The 22,539-nt window shown below is 41.8% G+C and overlaps 1 protein-coding gene across 3 annotated transcripts; it reads left to right on the top strand.

Annotated features, from left to right (window-relative positions):
- The first annotated feature begins 368 nt into the window (after positions 1 to 368).
- On the top strand, positions 369 to 21,851 carry LOC117355243 (gastrula zinc finger protein XlCGF26.1-like). 3 transcript variants are annotated; one of them, XM_033933533.1, is made up of 5 exons: positions 369 to 497; positions 2,878 to 3,004; positions 4,852 to 4,962; positions 13,467 to 13,838; positions 18,867 to 21,851. In XM_033933533.1, the coding sequence occupies exons 1-5, from the start codon at positions 474 to 476 to the stop codon at positions 20,612 to 20,614; spliced, it is 2,382 nt and encodes a 793-aa protein (XP_033789424.1). In that variant the 5' UTR covers positions 369 to 473; the 3' UTR covers positions 20,615 to 21,851. The 3 variants fall into 3 exon arrangements, with proteins under 3 accessions (XP_033789424.1, XP_033789423.1, XP_033789425.1); XM_033933532.1 differs by having other exon boundaries at positions 13,464 to 13,838; XM_033933534.1 differs by lacking the exons at positions 2,878 to 3,004; positions 4,852 to 4,962 and having other exon boundaries at positions 441 to 497.
- Positions 21,852 to 22,539: the final 688 nt, after the last annotated feature.

The following is a 22,539-nucleotide window of genomic DNA, read 5'->3' as shown; positions in this document are numbered from 1 at the left end:
TTGTTCGGATCAGACAGTTTGCAGGGACAGGGACTGAGCTCTCAAGGACAGGGACACGTTTCCCCCCACATCATTCTCTAACTCTAACAACCTCCCAGTCTTGGTTCTTTCTCCCTGTGCAGGATTCCTTGTTGGCGGGAATCTCCTCCCTCAGGATTAGAAAGGAATTGGGGGAGGAGCCGAGACGGCTGGTGATGTCACAAGGGAGAAGGCGGAGCTTCACACCAAAGGCTCTGCCCCTTGTAGTGCTGATTGGTCAGAATGATCTTTGGGGCGGGAAGAGGAGTGGAAGGTTCCGCCCCCTAGCAACGGCAGAGAGGAGGGGTTTCGGCTGATGGCTAGATTTTCCCTGAGGGCGGGAAAAGGTGACGGGCTGAACTTAACATAGGAAAGAGTCGTCCATCTTGTGCTGGAGCCTCAAGTGCCCAGTTTCTTTCAGCCTCTGCTCTTCTCTCTTCTCCCAGCCCAGGGAAATGGCTGCAGGAGCTTCTGCTCAGGTAGGAGCTCCCCCTCCCCCCCTTTTCCTTTTCTCTATTTCCCTGGCAGTGGGAGGGGCAAAATGGGAGGAGGGGACTTGGAATGACACAACCACACTCCAAGGGACTAAAGTCCCGAAATCTATCCTATTCGTGTCCTATCCGTTTCCGAGTCATTGTAGCCGATCGATTCAGTAAAGCTTGTCCATGCAAATGATCCAATCGTAAATATCCCACACCTCTGGAACCAACTCCCCCCCCAACTTAGACAACAGAACTCATTATTAACATTCCGTAAATCGATAAAGACCCTCCTCTTCTCCCCCCCCTTACGCCCCACCCCTCCACTCTCCTATCACCTTCCCGAACTCCAGTATAACCCTCTCTTACTCTCTCCACTAACAAATTGTACCTAAACGCATATAACTCTCCTTAAACTAAACTACTGTATTTCCCCCTTCTCTCTTTCTGCTATACTCTCCCTGTATTTAATTCTCTCCAAAATCTATAAATCCAATCACTAAACCTGTTGTATTACTTATATGTCTAGTTACTCTCCACTGTGTATGTTCATTTGTAGACCGTTCTGAGCTACTGGGAGGACGGGATAAAAATCCAAATAAATAAATACGCCGCTATTAGCGCTGAAACATCAATCGACTTATCCATGCTGGTTTTGAAGCTCATAACGCATGCGCTAACTCTTTAGGACTTCACTGCGTAGAAATGGGGCGTGGTTTAATCGCGGACGTCATTAGCTATATCTGCCGTGAAGCAAAAGAAACAACTAGCGACACACATGCACGCGACAATCTAGCTGGGGGAGGGATAGCTGGCCCTTGAAAGTTATATTTGATTTAGGAATTTTTTTTTTTTGTTATTTGGCATCGATATTTCAAATGTACAATGTGCAAGGGGAACACGGGGTTAATCCGCAATTTTCTCGCCATGTGCATTAAAAAGCCAAGATTCACTCCCGCGCTTGCTATGCGCATTCCAAAAAAATTTAAAAAAATATTTCTAACACTTATGTACATGAAAGTTGACATATATTTAAAAGTTTAGATATATTTTGGATTTTTGTAGGGGAAGATATATATTTTTAATGGCGTCCTTAACATGCACGCATCAGTTGTAGCCGGCGAGGATGTAAACGACTGATCCTCAGCAGTCGTAACTTTTTGGACAGGAAAGGCCAGTCGGTTTGGACGAAATGGTTTCATGAATCGACGCGTTAAGAAATTTACATGCCTTTTGCTCATTCGGATGGGGTGCGGATGGAGTCTGGAGGAAAGTTAGTGAATCGAGCTGGAGTCGGAAAGTGAGCGCAAATCGAGTGGTACACGATCGGTTTGCTTAGGGATTCACTAACCTGCCCAATCGGGCTCGATCAGGACAAGTCTGATGAATTCAGGAACGAAAAATATGCAGATGGGGGCGATTGGAGGAACGCCCCCATCTGCCTGCACGGATTGCTCTTATGCGATCTGTAGATGGTCTGCGCATGCCCGTCTGAGACGAGACCTTCTTTTTGAACTTAAAACTTTTTTTTGTTAGTTTTTAGCCCTGCAAGCCCGTGGTTTTAAACCGCTTTAAACCCGTGGGTTAAAACTTCGGACTCGCAGGGCAGGAGAGCTTTAGGGAAGGGCAGAACGGCGATGCAGCAGGAGAGATTCGGGGAAGATCGAGGCAGAGCAGGGCAGCATTTCAGGGCGAGTAGGCAGGAGAGATTGCAAGCTTCCATTCAGAAAGACGTTTTCGACTGGTCCCCACCAGTCTCTTCTTCATGTGATCGGCCAGCCCAGTCAGATCATAAATTTGGTGTTGTGAATCGCCCCCAGCCCATGTGTTTCATCTCATTTGCGTATCGCAGGAGAGGTAAGTGAATCAAGCTGGAGGGAAATTTGACAGTAAAGGGGTCGCAAACCGATCGATACACTTAGAGTGTCTTTTGGGAATCTTTGACCCCACGGGTACAGAGTTGTCTTTTGAACATGTAACTTGTATTGTTTTTGCCATAATAAAAAGATTCTTCTCATAAATGGCTCTTAAGAAGGCCTTTGAAGCCGTTTAGATTATTTTCTTCTCTTACTGAAGCTGGAAGGAATTCCAAAGCTCAGATCTTGTCGCAGAGAGGGAACGGTAAGTAATCTGCGATCTGAAGATCTAAGGACACGGGACATTTTTCTATGAATTGAGGAGATTTAGTTTGCATCGTTTTAAAAGTTATTCATGAAATTTTATATGAAATTCTATGTTATTACATTTTACTTGATAAGTTCCACGTTTAGGTCACTCGGCAAAACATCCATGTTCCATATGTACGCCTCCCCCAACTTATGTGTATCATTTATACAATAATGGCAGAAGGCGCTGAGTGTGTTCCTGGTTTGTGTTTCAGATGCAGGTGAAGTTTGAGGACGTCGTTGTCTCTTTCACCGAGGAGGAATGGGAATATTTAGATGAAGGGCAGAAGGAGCTTTACAAGGAGGTGATGAAGGAGAATTATGAGACTCTGATCTCCCTAGGTAAGGAGACATTTTTCTGAACTTCCTTTACTCCAGAAACTTCCAAGTGTGATCAGAATCTCTCTGTACTAATCTCTATCTTAAGGTGACAGCGTGAGAGCTCATAAGACTATCAACAGATTATTCTCCGTTTCCTGAAGAAGAGCTAAAATGCAGGCAAGGATTAGCCCAAATGGTCAGAACTTGGCTGCAGAAGATTATATTGTACCTGGAAGTGGTTTCCGAGTCCAGCGCAAAGTAAGGTGTTGTGGTCATCGATCTCTGCTCAGCTTATAGCATTGTCTGACTCTGGACTGCTCCAAAAGCTGCAGAATTGTCTCCAGGATGACCATGTGACAAGAAATCCTCACCAACTTCTGTGTCTCTCAAACTGTGCGCCATGGCAAGATTCCCTAGTTATGCCACGAGAGATTCCAGAATTTTACTTTATTTAAAAAAAATTCCCTTCATAAATATACACTAGAATAAATGAGATGTACATCGTGTATACATCAGGTCAGGCCCTTAAAAACTGTCTCCGTCTTCCCCAAGATCAGTCTTAGTTTCTCCTCTTTTCAGCTTTTATCTTGCTTTTCTTCCACATATCTTGGAATGAAGCTTCAGAATAATTTGACTCTTGCATAACAGCAATCTTTGAAGAATTTACAATATTCTCTAGAGAAAAACATTGAGACGATTATCTGGTCACTGTGATAGGATCAAAATATAATATGGACCTAGAGAGCGGCATAATTACATGCTCTGAACAGCCAAAATGATAAACCCATCCAGTTTTGAATATCGGACACCTACAGGAAGAAACTTCATAGATTACTATGTTTATAGAAACATGATGGCAGATAAAGGCCAAATGGCCCATCCAGTCTGCCCATTCACAGCATCCACTATCTCCTCCTCTCCTTAAAAGATGCCACATTCTTGCCCACACTTTTTTTTGTCTGTTTGATTTATTATGTATGTTCTCTTGTGAACCACCAAAAACTTTGCATAGTGCTGTATAGAAATCAACTGTCCATTTTTAATAGGCTGCCACACCCAGCTTCAAAAGGGCCACATCAATAGGTACCTAACTTTAGGCGCTGGCTACAGAATTTGGGCCTAAGTGACTTGCCTAGGGTCACAAGGAGTGGCGTGGGGTTTGAACCCATAACCCCAGGATGCTGAAGCTGTAGCTTCAACCACTGCGCCACACACTCTTCCATAAATAACTATCTGACCCTTCCCCTGGAATTGGCTGGTGTTGAACCAGGTCTTTCCTCCTTGAAGAGTAGTGGATTTGGCCTAAGACTCCAAATATGACTCTTAATTAGCTCTCCACGCTCTCTGAGGAAAGGACCACCTTGAGCACAGCTGAGGTTCAGGAGATTTAACGAAGGCAAACAGATAACTTGGCTACAAAGCATATTTCTTAGAAAGAGAATAAATTTCCACCACTATGTCACTCAGACTGGAATTGGCATTAAGCAAAATAGATTCCTAACCTCAGAGCCAAGAATAAATATACCTGAATCACAGTTTTATGCATTCTGTTGTAGATAGCTCCTATGGAGGTGAGTAGGCAGGAGCTGGTCGTATCTCACTTAGGCTCTCTGCCTGCTTTTACATTTTTAAACATTTGTAGAGCAAGTTTTTCACTGGCATCTAAAAATCATATACAAAGGGGCTATTTTAAGCTCTAAGGGTTTGTCAAGCTGTATCTGCTGTATACTACCTTGGGTGAATCTCTTCATAAAGACGGTTATTACATCCCAATAAATAAATGAAATTCATCATAGCTGATCCTTTGAACCTGCTGCATATTTTTCTTTGAAGTATAACTGAGTTTTCATGTTTATTCCTGGAAACAGGCTCTGTAAGGATAAGTCCTGATCTGTTATCGTGGATTAAACAAGAGGGAGAGCCAAATATCCAGAATCCCCAGGAATCAGGAGAGAGAGAAGTTAGACGTTCAGACACGGGTGAGTAACAAATACTCTACAGAATGATATGGGCTTTAGTAATAATAACGCTATACAGAATAAGAGGAGATATTACGGAGTACTGGTGAGCAATAACTACAGTATATGGAGGTCTTAGAGTACAGCTGAGTAATAATAACTATAGAGAGTAAAACCAATGACTTATCTGTACGGAAAGCAGTATGGCCCAAATTCTGTAAGTAGCGCCTTAAGTTGGAGGCGACCATCTAGATAAGTGCCTAACTTAATTATATAACAAAACCAATTAAGGGTTTTAATTGACACTAATTGAATGCTAGGCACCTATCAAGAAAAAACGATTCTATAACATGGCGTCTTCAAAAAATTAGGCACTATGCATGTTAGGCGTGGGCGTGGTTTCGTGTTAGACGCCTTCGTACAGAATCGCTGCTCTTAAGCGTGCGTTGACGCTCATATGGCCACCTAACTTTTAGTCATGCCTAGGGCTGGCCTATCAACGTGATTCATTATAAGGATATATTTTACTTTTCCCCCTCAATATTTCTTGTTTAAGGTCATAAATTTTGTGTTTCTCTATTCCGCATTTCTAGATATAGCTATATATTTTCACAACTTTTCTTTTGGAGTTCTTTATAAGGAGTTTTACAAATCTGCAGGTTTTTCTATTGTTCTGTTTCCTAGAGCAGTGTTCGTCAACCTATTTACACCTATGGACTGGCAGAAATAAAATAATTATTTTGTATTTTTCCATTCAATTTCATATAAACACACAATATAATCTTATTAACAACACATAATGGTTAAGCTCAAAATTAAACTACACAAAGAACACTGACATTCATTCCTACCAGAACACAGATAACTCCTATGCACATACGGGACCAAAAACTAAAAGTACTAATATATACAAACAAACCCTAAGATGCAAGACTCTGCATGCAGTACAACCCCAGAGGAAAAGAACAATCACATTTCTTTCTGAACAGTGCAAAATACAATTGACACAATTCAATCACTAAATTTAAAAATAAAATCATTCCCCCTACCTTTGTTGCCTCTCTCCCTCCATGCTGTGCCTTACCTTCTGGCCTGGTCTTGCCTGGCCATTTTATGCCGTCCCCGGTGTTATCTTCATGCCTGCTCCTTCTTCCTCACTGATGCAGTGCACAAAGCTGTGGGCAACGGCTCCTCGCACGTCCTGAGCCTCATCTTGCAATGTCAGAAAGAAGGCTTCCGGTTTAGATGAAGGACGCGTGTAGGAGCCGCTGTCTGTGGCTTTGTGCACTGCGTCAGTGAGGAAGAGGGAGCCAGCCCAAAGATAACACCACATCGATCGCACCGCAGACCGGTGGTTGAAGAACATTGCCCTAGAGCAGTGTTTTTCAACCTTTTTACACCCGTGGACCGGCAGAAATAAAAGAATTATTTTGTGGACCGGCAAACTACTAGGACTAAAATTTTAAAACCCCATTTCCGCCCCATCTCCGCGAGCTCGGTCCCCACAAATCATATGATCCCATCCACACAAGCCTCAGTTATGATTTTATATTGAATGTATTTTATTAAAATATAAAAAGAAACAATATTCTGTACAATTGTCATTTTATAAATACAAATAATACAGAGCAAGGATCAACAAAACCCCTGTCTCCCCTCCCCTTCACACATATCCCCTCTACTATCAAGAAAACTGAACAAGCCAAATTATTACAGAATGCTACACAGAAATATCATGCTAACAGAATACTGCAGTCACACATGATAGGAATAGTTTTAGGGGAGTGCAACTAGGGCAACTGCCCCCTGGTCAGAGAGCACCCTAAGCCAGCTGAAAGCTAAAGAAGCACTGATTAGGCTTTGCAGTCCCCTGTTATGTCTAACACCAGCTCTAGCAGGATATATATTTCAAATCTGATATATTCTAATCACAAAATAGAAATAAATTTTTTTTTCTACCTTTTGTCGTCTCTGGTTTCTGCTTTCATCTTCTTTTCATTCTCTTCCTTCCAGCATCTGCCCTCTATGTCTCTTCAATCCAGCATCTTCCATCCACTGTCTGTCCTCTCCCCCTTCCATATGGTATCTGTCTTCTTTCTATGCCCCTCTCCCCTTTCGATCCAGCCTGCGCCCCCTCTCTCCTTTTTACATGATTCATTCCAACTTCACTGCTCTCTTCATTTTTATCTCTCCTACACCAGATCTACCATCGTTGTCCCTCTCTGCTTATTTTTTTGTTGACCCCTACCTATCATCAATCTCTCTACTTTCTTCCGGTAGGCCTGTGTCTCCCCTTCCTCTTCTTTAATCTCCCTGCCAGATGTTTTCTTCCTTTTTTCATTCTCCCTTCCCTACTCCTCCTGTCCAGAAGTAACTCTCTTCCCTTCCTCCCCTCCCAGCAGCATCTCTCCTTCTCCCTCTCCAGTAGTAGCTGTCCCTTTTTTATCCCTTGCCCAGCAGCTTCCCTCCAGGTCCAGTAGCAGCTGTCCCTTTTTTTTTCCCTTGCCCAGCAGCTTCCCAGACTCCTTTCCCTCCTCCCCTCCCAGCAGCATCTCTCCTTCTCCCTCTCCAGTAGTAGCTGTCCCTTTTTTATCCCTTGCCCAGCAGCTTCCCTCCAGATCCAGTAGCAGCTGTCCCTTTTTTTCCCTTGCCCAGCAGCTTCCCAGACTCCTTTCCCTCCTCCCCTCCCAGCAGCATCTCTCCTTCTCCCTCTCCAGTAGCAGCTGTCCCTTTTTTATCCATTGCCCAGCAGCTTCCCTCCAGGTCTAGTAACAGCTGTCCCTTTTTTTTTCCTTGCCCAGCAGCTTCCCAGACTCCTTTCCTCCTCCCCTCCCAGCAACATCTCTCCTTCTCCCTCTCCAGTAGCAGCTATCCCTTTTTTTTCCCTTGCTCAGCAGCTTCCCAGACTCCAATAGTGGCTTTCTCCCCTCCCAGCAGCTCTTCTTACTTCCCAGCACAGCAATTCAGGAAGGCAGCCTCGGGTCCTTTGTTGGGTCGCGCTGCCTCTGAGGAAAGAGGAAGTTGCTTCATCAGAGGCAGCCGCGACTCAGCAAAAGCCCCAAGGCTGCCTTCGTGAATCGCAGCGCTGGGAAGTAAAGGAGAGCTGCAGAGAGGGGAGAAAGCCACTGTCGGAGGCTCCCCAAGATCTCTCCGGCCCAGCGCAGACTTCAGCTGTTGATCTTGCCGGCCCTGCGCGGACCAACAGGAAATTGAAGTGAGTCAATCTCGCCGGCCCTGTGCAGACCGGCAAAAATCTCCTGCGGACCGGCACCAGTCCACGGACCTGCGGTTGAAGAATAGTGCCCTAGACCACATGTTAGATTGTACATGGAGACTTCAGCTTTGGCTTAAGGTTATGAATTCAGCAAATGAAGTGTGAATAATCTGTTGCATAATACACCCCATTCCCAACTCTCAGAAAAAGAGTATCAGCAGAGCAAATGGCCAGTTTGGGTCGCACTACACTGACGTCATCACCAGTATGCACCCAGGTGAAACAGACACAACACTGAAACAATGCTGGGCATAGAGAATGACCCAGGGAGGAAAAAAAATCTGGTTGCCGCAGGTACATGGATAAGGCTATTCACCGCCCCATTGAGCGGTGAATGACCCTGTCCCCGCAGTTAAGTGAGGGAACGCATGCAAGATATTTCTCACCCCTTACAATCGTGCGGACCAGCAGACCCTCCCTCTCTCGCGTTCGCTGTGGTCTGGGCATCTCCTTCCCCCTCACCTTCTCTGGTGATTTTCTAATCTAATCTAATATTTGTGTGTCGCGCACACCTAAACAAGCCCTAGGCGACTTAAGGAAAGGAAAAGGGTTAGGGTGGAAGGAAGGAGAAGAAGGGGGACAGGAAACATAAAACTCAAGCAAATTAAGTAAAGGTCAGGTGCTTATGATGATCCTAGAAGAATTAGTCATCAAAGAGTGAAGTTTTCAGTTTCTTTTGGAATAGGGTATGGTTGGTTTCCGTTCTTATAGTCTCTGCAAGATTATTCCAGATTTTGAATCCGAGGAAGGTGAACATGGACTGGAAGATTCTTTTGTACTTGAGATTTTTTGTCGAAGGGAGGTTCATTTGGATTCTATTGAGAATTCTGCGTGAGTTGGACCATGCATCAGTTAAGAGTTTGATGTGTGGGCTTGCTGAGTTGCCATATATAATGCGATGCATGATACTGGCTGTTTTGAATTTTATACAAGCTGTGATGGGCTGTTAATAAAGATGTTTGCAGTAGGTTGAGATGGAGTCGTATTTTTTCAGGCCGAAGATGAGTCTTACTGCAGTGTTTTGGATAAGTTGCATTTGCGGGATAAGGGTGGCGTTGACTCCCAGGTAGTAGGAGTTGCAGTAATCCAGTTGGGATAGAATCATCATCTGGCAATGGTGGCAAAGTGATGCTGGTGGAAGTATGGCCTGATGAGTCTTAGCTGTTTCATGATGAAGAGGGCTTTCTTTCGAAGATGGGATACTTGAGGTTCCATGGATAATGTGGAGTCTAGTATACAGCCTAGAATTTTAGAGGTTTTTTTCTATAGTAAGTATGGTGCCCGATTGGAGCGCGATGCTTGTTGGACATTGTAGAAATAGAGGATCTTGGTTTTGGTGGCATTTAATTTTAGTTTTTGAGCAGTTGCCCATGCTTGGATTTTTTCTGTATTATCAGAGATTTTCTATATTATCAGCCTGATTTTCTGCCACCAGTATTACGAGTAAGATGTCATCCGCGTATGACATTATGCTCTCATCTTCAAGTTGGATGTCTCCGAGTGAGCTCATGAACAGGTTGAAAAGGATAGGTGAGAGCGGTGATCCCTGCGGAACTCCACAGAAGGCCCTCCAGTTGTTGGAGTAAACACCGTCTTTTTTGAGTGTATTCTCTGTTCATGAGTAAGTCAATGAACCAGCACAGTACCGTATCTGTTACCCCTGTCTCAGAGAGTTTTGCCAAGAGTAATTGATGATCGACTGAGTCAAAAGCTGCAGATATGTCAAATTTGAAGGAATATGGCCTGACGGCTTGTACTTAGAAGTTGTTTGATTTTGGTTAGTAAGGTCAGGATGAGGAGTTCTGTGCTGTTGTCTGAAACCGAACTGTGTCTGAAGAAGGCATCTATGTATGCTGTTAGTTTTTGTTTATGTGGATTTCAAGAAGTTTGGTGAGAATGGAGATGCCAGCCATGGGCCTGTAATTTGAAGGAGTTAGAAGATTTAGGAATTGGGGTTAGAGCTATTTTTCCCATTTCTTCCGGTAGGCATCCTTGGTTTAGGGATTTGTTCAGAAGGGAGTTGATCCTTATGATAATTTCCTTGGGCGCTGTTGTGAGGAGGGGGGACAGTTGTCTAAGTCTTGCATCGGGTGGCCAGTTTGCTTAATAGTTTTTGTGTGTCAGAGATAAACAGGGTTGTGAAGGTGGACCAGATGAGACCGGCCTTGCTGGTTTCTGTGGATTGTTCAGGTGTCATTCTGGGATGTGTTTGTGCTGTTGACTTGCTGGCTACAGTTTTGATCTTGTTCAGGAAGTAATCTGCTAGCTCTTGGGCTGTGGGTGTGTAGAGGTGATCTGTAGTGTTTTGTTTGGGGGGGGAGAAATAGTTTTTTGTTGGTGGTGGTTCCGGTTCCTATTATGTTGGCATAATAGCATTTCCTGGCTTCTGATATGTTGAACTTATATTTGTTGATTGCTGCTCTCCATAACCCTCTTTGGTTTAGTGCTCTCTTCTTTCGCCTTCTCCTTTCTAGTCGTCTGCATAGTTTTTTTCCTGCTCTTAGTGATTCTGTGTACCAGGGGGAGGTCCGGCTTTGTAGTATTTGGTGGGGGCGTAGGGGGAGAGAACATCCAAAGTATCGATTATGGACTTGTTCCAGTCTAGCATTGCTGTAGCGCTGTTTGAGGAGAAGATCAGAGATGTCGTTACTTGTCTCCAGAAGAGATCTGTATTGAGTTTTTTTGTATCAGTTTTTACTTCTTTTGCTATTTTATTTACGTGGTTTTCTACTGTGAGGTTCAGGTTGAATTTGAGAAGGTGGTGGTCAGACTAGGGCAGGGGTACGCAATTCCGGTCCTCAAGAGCTGGAGCCAGGTCAGGTTTTCAGGATCTCCACAATGAATATGTAGAGATGGATTTGAAGCACTGCCTCCTTGAGATGCAAATTTATCTCATGCATATTTATTGTGGATATCCTAAAAACCTGACCTGGCTCCGGCTCTCGAGGACTGGAATTGCCTACCACTGGATTAGGGGATAGGGGACCATTTGACATTTGTGGTGAGGTTGGCGGGGGTAGTAGCAAGTAGGTCATGTGTCCTTTTTCGTGAATTGGACCTGAGGACACGATAGTGATTTGAAAGTCTTCAATTCGGGACCTGAGTTTAGAGACATCGTTATTGTTGGTCAGTTCGAGAGGTAGGTTGGCATCTCCTACGATGAGCAGGTTGGTGTGTTGGCATGCCAGGTTTGCTATTATTTCTAACAGTTTGGAGACTGTGTTTGAGTGGGGGTTTGGGGGCCTGTAGATCAGAAGAATTCCTAGGTTGTATAGCGTGGAGTTGGGTTTATCCTCTAGTTTGCAGGTTATGTATTCCCGATGTGGGTGGATGGCTGAGTCCAATTCTGTGATGGTCTCTGTAGGTTATTGCTAGTCCTCCTCCTAGGGATCTGGAGTATGTTGTATCCTTGCAGGCACAGGTGCGGAAGTTCTGGGCTATTTTGTTCTTCAAGCCACGTTTCTATGTTATTGGTTGTGATTAGTTCATTTAAGAGGAGCAGTTTATTTGTTACTGACCTTGCGTTAACATACATGCCTGGGATTGAGGTGGCAGTTTTGATGTGATGTTTGCTTTGCGAGGAGGTTTTTTCCTTTGTTTATTGTTCTTATTGCGTTTGTTCAAAAAATGGGTATGATCTTCTGGTGGTGTCCCTATGTGTGTTCGTTTGTTGTTGTGTGGGGTGTGTTGTTGTGTGAGGTAGTGGGTTACTGCAATGCAGTTGATATATAGTAACGATAGGATTTGCGAGATTGGGGTTCTCATTTTGAGATCTGCGTGTAGGTTTGCTTGTGTCAGGGTTCTTCTCTTGGTGTATGTTGTAGAGATCAGTCGTCGCCTTTCCATCGCTGCACAAAGGATCACAATAAGGTGCTTTAACAATATTGTTTAAATGCTGTCAAACTTTCAGAATTTGCAAATTTTTTGCTCAGAATTCCGCCAGGATTAATCAGTAGTTCAGATAGCGTAGCTGGTTTTAAGAAAGGTTTGGACAAATTCCTGGAGGAAAAGTCCATAGCCTGTTATGAAGACAGTGGCATGGAATGTTGCTACTCTTTGGGTTTGGGCCAGGTGCTAGTGACCTGGATTGGCCTCCGTGAGAATGGGCTACTGGCCTTGATGGACCATTGGTCTGACCCAGTAAGGGTATTTTTATGTTCTTATTTTTGGGAATTATGGCCTATGTCAAGTTTTTATTTTACAAGATGATTCATGGTCTTGCCTTGAGTTGACTTGATTATTGAAGTTCCTTCTTTGTTCAGCTCCAAAACATTGAAAATACAGCTATTAAGACTTTTATGGGAGATTTTGCCTTTTTCTCCACTCCAGAAGGAAGCCCGTTGGCTACCATATTTTTATCGAGCCAAATTGAAGATGTTGGTTTTGACACACACAGCCTTTTACTGAGGTTTCTTGGGCAACTTTTTGATCCCTTATCGTCCCACACACACTTTAAGATCCCAGAACCAGAACCGTCTTATCCTGTCTCTGTCACGAGCCAAATTGGATCCTACTAGACTAGAGGATCAACGTTCCTTTATAGGGCACCAGCCATGTAGAATTCTCTGCCCCAGCATTTACGGTTAGAAAGTCATCTACGATAGATTGAACTCATTTTTATTCTTTAGCATTTTGGGAGCTCTAATGTTATGGTAGAGTTTTATACGTCACTGTGGGATCAACCTTACTGGTTCCTGTTTCATTGTTGTTTAGTTTTTGTATTAATATCAAGTATACTTAATAAATAAATATTAGTAAATTAAAAGCCCCCAGACTGGCAATTACCTGCTTCGGTTTAAATCTTTTCTTGCTCTTTCTTTGGGAGCATCTTCTTTTTGGAGTTCTCTTGTAACTATTAGACTTGCTTTAAAACCAAAAAGTTTATGTATTTTTGGATCCTAGGCAGCTCTATAATTTTCCTTGAGAAAAGGAACATGCGATCAGAGGTGGTTGTAGGCGGGAAGAAGACTTTGGCTGTAGTTGTGGGTGGGCGAGTTCCTGTTTTGATATCTTCGTGGGCTGTATTTGCTCCTTTATACTTTTCTTTAATTGTTATTTTTCACTTTAGGTTTATTACTAATTGGAAAATTAGTTTCATAACCTAATTTTAAAAAGAAGAGAAAGGTTTAAAGACTTATTGCAGAATTTCCTTAACATGAGAAATCCCATGTAGTTGTCTGAGCCCAGAAAATTGTGTTTCTTGATCATTAGTACTAAAGCGCGATTACCTTCTTTTATTTCTATCCAGCAGATACTGAGGCAGTGCAGGAGACGAAGAGGGAGGAGAATCAAGAAAACTGGCTTCTAGAAATTGAGCCCATCCCAAGACAATCAGGAAATGTCAGTGAGAATATTTCCCAGAGGAATGAGGGTCAAAACACAAGGAATTATGAACAGGAATCGGAGAAGAAGCCGAGAGACCCTGCAAGAGACTCCCTGGATGCAGTCACTGAGAGTGAGAAAAGTGACAGGGAACTCACAAACATCCCTGAGCTCCAGAGACATCCGAGAGAAGAGAGACCCTTACGAAGTAAAAACGGCGACCAAATGGCTTTTCAACTCCACCAGGGAGAGAGGAAAGGAAAGAAATCCATTCTATGCGACACCACTGGAGAAAGCCTTGGTAAGATATATCATTTATTATTGCTCAAGAGAATCCGCCCCAGGGTGAGACCCTTTTTGTGTTGTCAATGTAGAAAAAGCTCCAAACGAAAGGTGAATGTATCACAGCATTAGTTCCAAGGGATGGGCAGCCCAAAAATGTTGTTTTGTTTTAGTTTCTCTGGATTTTTGTTTCAGGAGCAATATCAGCAAGAGTGTGAACTATTTGGAAATGTGGCACACTCTTATGAAAAAAGGGGCCTTGTTTCTGATGGTGCTCCAGTGGGTCACACGTGTGTAGCATTTGCAAAGAGGAGACACTATTACTGGCGAACCAAAGACACCAAATGTCTTTTCTGCTTGCTTTAGTTTAATGACGTGGGATATGTCCTGGGCTTTTCCATGTCATTGCCGTCTCTTTTAATTCCACACCAGAGAACACACTAGGAAAACTACTGAGTGCACGAAATCTCCTAATTGGGAGCATTTCTTAATGAAGATCCTAAAAATAACCATGGCCAGATACTGAAGCTGAGAAAAGCATGTTTTAAGCAGGAGGAGAGGCTGCCCATGGCTTAGACCACGCTGAAAATATTTGTTGATTCATTATACTTGATGAATTACACAATTTTGGACCTGCCAAGTTAGAGGATTTGCAAAATAATTAATAAAAAATCCAGAAAGTTAGAAATAACTCCATAAATTACATAACAGAAGAGGTTCAGATATACTGAGGAAAAAGATGGGACATAGGACCTAGTGATTTCTGCCCTGCTCCTGCCGTCCTTAAAAATTTTAAGAAAAAGCTTTCAAAACAAATGAGTCTTAAGGTTAACTTTGAACTGATCTAGGGGCAAAGCATTCCCCAAAATGGGGGCATGAAATAAAAAAGCATCGTTTCTTCTAGAGTCCCAGTGACCCAGGAGAGAGATGGTCTGGCCAGCCGATGGTCATCAAGGGAGCAAAGTGTTCGCCCCAGCACATAGGGTATACTTTCCTTTGCCAGATAGTCCGGGGTCCCCTCTCTAAGTGCTCTGAAGGTCAGAATCAGGATCTTGAAATGTCTTCTCTAAGCGATAGGCAGCCAGTGTAATTGGGAGAATAATATATAGACAGCCCAATAGTCAAGAATTGAGATGGAACCAGAACCAGTGAAGGTAACTCCAGAAGAAAAGCACTAGAAAGCTCGATCCAGAAAATTGCTGCTGTTAGGAGATTTCATCATCAGCGGCATTAACCTTGGAACACAAGTCAAGGAGCCTAAAATAGTGAAGTGTCTCCCAGGATCCTCGGCTTCCAAGAATCCCAAACAAATATTATCTCTAATTAGGAAAGAATCTAGGAATTCTAAAGCTGATGTTGTTATCCATTTGGGTTCAATGACGCACCAGCAATACCCCACTTGTGGTGCAGAAAGCTTTTTGGGAGCCAGGAGAGGGGTTGAAACCTTTTTGTAAAGACTGTAGCTTTTTCGGAAGTACTGCCTACATATGGAAAAGGAGAGGGAAGAGTAGAAAATATGAGATCTTCAATAGGTGGCTCAGAGCCTGGTGTCATCACGAAGGCTTTAGGTACAGAGGAGGATGAGGAAATACATGGAAAAACAAGAGACTATATTGTAATGACAGGTAAAAGGATCCTTGCTGAGAAATTCAGGCCATGGGTTTCTAGGCGTTTAAACTAGAAGGTGGGGGTGGCATAAGCAGGACACTAACGGTGGCCACCCCCAGCAAAGACAAGATAGCAACGTACACAACGATATTAGTGATACCCTTCTTAGCAAGGCAACTGGCAGTGAGACTAAAAAAAAAATGAAATTGCCCCAGAAAAGTAGCTGGAAAGCAAAGACCACAAACGCTCGCAAACTAGGCAGCCAGCAAGCCAGGGAATTTAAAGAAAGCAAAGGCAAAGTCCCAATCCCTCCCGAGAGTTCACCCCAAGGAGCAAGACCCGATTCAGTTTTAGAATCACTCTTTGGCGAGTAGAGATGACATGTTTGGGTCACTCGGGAAAGTCCAAAAAGAGGAGCAGAGCAGCAATCACTAGGAAATGGTCCATCATACAAGCAGCAGTAGCAGCGCTGACCATCCCAGCATGATCCAGGCAGTGGTGGAGTCAGGTCAGACCCTGAAATGAAGCGGATGTACAGTGGCGACATTCATAGCCTCCTTTCCTGACGCACATAAAAATGAACACCCTAACTCAGTGGTAGGCAAACTCATTAGTCAAAAGAGCCAAAGGTCAGCAGTACAACGATTAAGATTTCTTTTGAGAGCCAAATTTCTTTTCAAGAACCATGTTTTTAGGAGTCGTTTTAAACTAGCTACTAACATTCAATAAAACCAGATATCATAATAATAGTAATTTTATTTATTGCCCAAAAATATTTTTTACATTAAAATATAAATATGACAAAAAACATATTTAATGACACTCCGCTCACCCGCACATAGTCAAAATCGATTTGTGGCAGAGCCTAGAGAATGACACGGGGGAAAACTTTGTCCCCATCCTCGTGAGCTCTGTCCCCGTTCCCACAAACCATCTGATCCCATCCACACAAGCCTGAAATAGTTTTATACTGAACTTATTAAAGTATAAAAAGAAACAATATTCTGTACAATTGTCAATTTATAAATCAGCGTCTTCTCCCCACTCTCTCTTCCCCATTTCCCTTCAGCATCCTCAGCCCACTCTCTCTCCACTTTCCTTCAGCGCACACATATAAAAACAAGCAAGCAATTTTATATCATTTTCATTCTATTCATTCATAGAAATTAAAGTCTAAATAATGCCAGTAACAAAACATGATTTTACAAAAATAATTCCCTGCACAGTCAAGGCTGCAAGGATTACTAGATGTCTTTCAGCAGCAACCCTCCCTCCCCTCCCCTTACTTTTATGGCGATTTTCTTTTTTTTTGTGTGTTCCCGCTGCCCGAACCGACTTTCATCAAGTCATGCATGTGTGGCTGCCAAAACTTCTCCTCTGATGCAACTTCCTGTTTCCGGTTACGTCACAGGAGAAGTTTCGGCAGCCACATACGACTTGATGAAAGCTGGCTCGAGCAGCTAGCATATGGAAAAAAAAAACTAGAAAATTGCCATGGTAATGTAAGGGGGAAGGAGGGAGATGTTTGATCGGTGACGTGTCATTCTCCATCTCAAGGGTGCCCACACTCTTTGGACTTGCGAGCTACTTTTAAAATGACCAAGTCAAAATGATCTACCAGCAATAACATTTAAAAAAACACAAAACACACTGTACGCACAGAAAATATTAATTATCATTTATATTCCACGGGTTTTCAAAGAGGTCAAGGCAGATGACTTTATGCAATGTCACCTCAGGAACAACTATACAAAAATAGACAAATATACCCCCCTCCCTTTTTACTAAATCATGATAGCGGTTTTTAGCGCAGGGAGCTGCGCTGATTGCCCCACGTTGCTCTCGATGCTCATAGGCTCCCTGCGTTAAAAACCACTATCGTGGTTTAGTAAAAGGGGGCCATTATGCAAAATATAGACAGCAGATATAAATTCTCAAAACGGACACATTTTGATCACTAAATTGAAAATAAAATCATTTTTCCTACCTTTGTTGTCTGGTGATTTCATGAGTCTCTGGATGCACTTTTTTCTTCTGACTGTGCATCCAATATTTCTTCCCTTCTTTCAGCCTCCTGTATGCTTCCTGTCCTCCAGACCTCATTCCCTCTCCCAACTTTTTCTTTCTTTCTCTATGTCCCCTTTCTTTCTGTATGTCTGTCTTTCTCCGTGCTCCATTTCTGTCTGTCTCCCGTCACCCTTCTTTCTTTCTGTCTCCCTGCCCCCCTTTCTTTCTTTCTCCCTGCCCTCCCCCAAGCCACCGCCATCGGGGAACAAGCCGCCACCGCCGCTCTCCTTGCTTCCCTTCCCCGTAAAGAGGACGCTGAAGCACCAGGCCGACCAACCTTCCCCACCTGATGTCAATTCTAACGTTGGAGAGGAAGTTCCAGAGGTTGGTTGGCCCGGCGCTTCAGTGTCCTCTTTACAGGGAAGGGAAGCAGGTTGGGCACCCCTGCTCTAGCTAGCAGAGCCGCACTCAAGTGGCTAAAGAGCCGCGGTTTGCCAATCATTGCCCTAGCTGATTGCCTGGCAGGGACAATTGCATTCAACTACATCTGAATTCTGTGTGGTAGCGCTTCCCTGAATATTTTAATAGAGAGCAGTGAACTACTACACTGTTGACCCATAATATGCTATTAGTTTCTTATCAAAGGTTATCTTTGCCAGCCTATTTTAATGCAACAACAAAAAGACCTGTGAATGCTGATATTCTGAAAATAAAAATACATATGAAAAAGTCCAACCGGACCCTACACGCCTTTCTTAGGGGTCCAATTGATGTCAAATGCACAAATAGAGAAATGGACCTAAAACAGTGTACTTGTCTATATGCAAAACACAAATGGCACAAAAAAAAATCAACATCCACAGGTTGTTTTTTTTTTTGTTGTTGTTGTTGTTGGATTGATTCTTCTGTGGATTTTTGGGTCTTCTTTTTTTCTTTTGTTGTGTAGCCTGTTTTAATCAACAGGCATTAATCTGTTTGTTTTCATTTAAGGGAGTAAAGTGTGTTATAAAGAAAAACCAAAAAACTGAAGATTCCTGAAAGCTCTCTCAACACATCACCTCTACTGACACCCTTGTTTTGTTTTATGCTATAATTCCCAGGTACATTAGATAGATTGTGAGGGAAAATGTTTGAGGATCTGAATAAATATATTCTGTCCCGAGTCCCCTTAGGAGATTGGTAAAGTTATGTTTTGAAAAAAAAACCCTAAATCAAATTACTTAGCTCTTGTTCAACATCAAGTCATGTAAAAACAACTTTTCACCATCTGCCAATTAAAGGGTTAATACAAGCAGGAATACAATGAATTACTTAAGAAAAGCTTTATTAAAGATTTTATATCGTATCTAAGAATGCACAAAATAATCCAAATGAGAGATAAACATTCTACATCTTTATATTATGATACAAAACTTTTCTTGTCATCAAACAGGTTTAAACTGTCACCAGAGGATCCATGAGAGTGAGAGGCCATTCACAAGTCCAAAATGTGGCAAAAGTTTTAATCACCAATCAAATTTAAGAAGACTTGAGAGGATTCATACCAGAAAGAGACTGTATACCTGTTCAGAATGTGGGAAAAACTTTACTCGGCAATCAACTTTAAAAATGCACGAGAGGATTCATACTGGAGAGAAACCATATACCTGTTCAGAATGTGGGAAAAACTTTACTCAGCAATCACATTTAATAACGCACAGGAGGATTCATACTGGAGAGAAACCATATACCTGTTCAGAATGTGGGAAAAGCTTTACTCAGCAATCAGCTTTAAAAAAGCATGAAATGATGCATACTGGAGAGAAACCATATACCTGTTCAGAATGTGGTAAAAGATTTAATCAGCAATCACATTTAATAACGCACAAGAGAATTCATACTGGACAGAAACCATATGCCTGTTCAGAATGTGGTAAAAGATACAGTCATCTTTCAGCTTTAAAAATGCACGAGAGGATGCATACTGGAGAGAAACCATATACCTGTTCAGAATGTGGTAAAAGATTTAATCGGAAATCACAATTAATAACACACAGGAGGATTCATACTGGAGAGAAACCATATACCTGTTCAGAATGTGGGAAAAGGTTTACTCTGCAGTCAACTTTAAAAATGCACGAGAGGATGCATATTGGCGAGAAACCATATACCTGTTCAGAATGTGGGAAAAGATTTAATCGGCAATCACATTTAATAACGCACAGGAGGATTCATACTGGACAGAAACCATATGTCTGTTCAGAATGTGGGAAAAGATACAGTCATCTTTCAGCTTTAAAAATGCATGAAAGGATTCATACTGGAGATAAAGCATATATCTGTTCAGAATGTGGTAAAAGATACAGTCATTCAGCTTTAAAAATGCACGAGAGGATTCATACTGGAGAGAAACTATATATCTGCTCAGAATGTAGGAAAATCTTTACTCAGCAATCAACTTTAAAAATGCACGAGAGGATGCATACTGGCGGGAAACCATATACCTGTTCAGAATGTGGGAAAAGCTTTACTCAGCAAACACATTTAATAATGCACATGAGGATTCACTCTGAAGAGAAACCATTTACCTGTTCAGAATGTGGGGAAAGCTTTAGTGTTCAGTCAATTTTAAAAATACATGAGAGGATGCATACTGGAGAGAAACCATATACCTGTTCAGAATGTGGGAAAAGCTTTACTCGGCATTCAAGTTTAAAAATGCACAAGAGGATGCATACTGGAGAGAAACCATATACCTGTTCAGAATGTGGAAAAAGCTTTACTCGGCAATCAGCTTTAAAAATGCACGAGAGGATTCATAATGGAGAGAAACCATATACCTGTTCAGAATGTGGAAAAAGCTTTACTCGGCAATCAGTTTTAAAAATGCACGAGAGGATTCATACTGGAGAGAAACCATATATCTGTTCAGAATGTGGGAAAAGCTTTACTCAGCAATCGGCTTTAAAAATGCACGAAAGGATGCATACTGGAGAGAAACCATATACCTGTTCAGAATGTGGTAAAAGATTTAATCAGCAATCACATTTAATAACGCACAGGGGGATTCATACTGGAGAGAAACCATATACCTGTTCAGAATGTAGCAAAAGCTTTACTCAGCACTATAATTTAAAAATGCACAAGAGGACTCATATTGGAGTAAAATCATATACTGGTCAGAATGTGGTAAAAACTTAAATGAAAGTCACATGAGGCATAAGAGGACTCAAAGAGGAGGTATAGAAAGGTGTATACGAATATCCAGGAGTGGAAGAAGGGACAATCCTGAGAGAAAATATTGGCATTTCTTGCTCTCTTATATATCTTTGGTATTTTTTACTTTCAGTGTAAATTTTTTTTAAAATATCATAGATATAATTTGAGATACCACGTCAGTAAATATATCAGTGGCTACCTTCCCCACACATTCTACCAACATGGTTCTGACATCTCCCACGAGCAGTTCTGAAGTTGGGCTTTAATGGAGATTGTCTATGATGCTCCATGGGATGTAATCAGTTCTGGGGCCAGCATGTGCCTGTGTATTCATGAGTGGAGCTTACAAAAATAGGCAGTGATTTAGGGCAGATCTCTGCACGCTGGCCACTAAATTTATTCTCATACTTTTCTCACACCTTCAGGCCTACTGTCATATACCTCAAATCTCATCCAGGTTTAAACTGTCCTCAGAAGATCCATGAGAGTGAGAGGCCAAGTCCAGAATGTGGTAAAAGATATAGTAATTCTTCAGATTTAAAAAGGCACAAGAGGATTCATACTGGAGAGAGACCCTATATATGTCTAGAATGTGGTAAAAGCTTTAGTCAGCAATAAGATTTTAATTAACTTGAAAGGATTCATAGTGGAGAAAACCCATCTATCTGTCCAGAATGTGGTAAAAGCTTTAATTAGCAATCACATTTAAATATTCACGAGAGGAGTCATACTGGAGAGAAACCATATACTAGTTCAGAATGTGGTAAAAACTTTAAATGGCAATCAAATTTAAAAGAGCACAGATTCATACTGTTCTGAATGTGATAAAAGCTTTATTCAGCAATCGCATTTAAATCTGTACAAGAGGCTTCATACTGGTCAAAATGTGGGCAAATCCTAAATGCAAATCACATTAGATAAATATAAAAAGATTCACACAGAAGGTACAAAATGAAGGTGTATATGAATGTCCAGGAGTGGCGGAAGGAGCAACTATCAAGCAGACATTCCTGAGAAAAAATATTGGCATTTTCTGCTCTGTTATTTTTGACTTTTAGTTTATGCCTAGACTGTACGTTCTTAGATGTGAAGAGGGAATCAGCCTCATAGAAATAGATTTTAAACCTGTAAATATTTAAGCCTGTAAACCGCTCTGAACTGTTTTGTGGTATTGCGGTATACAAAAATAAAGTTATTATTATTATTATTTTAGACAATGCTCACTGTCCCCGGCTGAATATTGTCCTATAACAATTCAGCAATTAATACAAATTGGAAAACAACTAATTATATATACAAACTGTGATTATTTGGAATATACAAAGTAATCCATGTGAGAGAGAAATATTGTACAGCGTTTTATTATGATTAAAACCTTTTATCCGTCAATGAAAACAAAAACAAAAAACTGTGGATACAGATGTTCTAGAGATAATTTATTATACACTGACATATAAAAACATGAAAATTCAGTTTAAAAAAATACAGTGATAAAATTCAAACCGGACCCTACATGGTCCATGTATCGGTGAACACGCCTTCCTCAGGGGTCCTAAAAGGAAGAGGTGAGAAAGATAAAAAGATAGAAAGATAAGAAATGACTGTGATGCCAATCTGGAGCATGCATATTAGTGTCTATACTCGACTGCAAGATAAAACAAGTGAGCCAAGTGTGATCATGACAGAGAAATAGACAGAGAGATAGACAGAGAAAGAGATAGATCTGTATTGCAAAGAGGCTTTTATAGCTTGGAATCTTATTCTGAATATAGAAAACTATTGAGCTTCAATAGAAGTTAAATCTCCCTCTCCTTAGTAAACTTGTGCTAGACAGAAGAATAATAGGCTGAAGTCATATGTGATTTCCAGTATGTCTCTGACAATAGTTTCTGATTAACTTTAGTTAT

The sequence above is a fragment of the Geotrypetes seraphini genome, chromosome 2 (genome assembly GCF_902459505.1).
Source record: "Geotrypetes seraphini chromosome 2, aGeoSer1.1, whole genome shotgun sequence".
Classification (NCBI taxonomy): Eukaryota; Metazoa; Chordata; class Amphibia; order Gymnophiona; family Dermophiidae; genus Geotrypetes; species Geotrypetes seraphini.
This window is presented reverse-complemented; position numbering and strand designations above follow the sequence as displayed.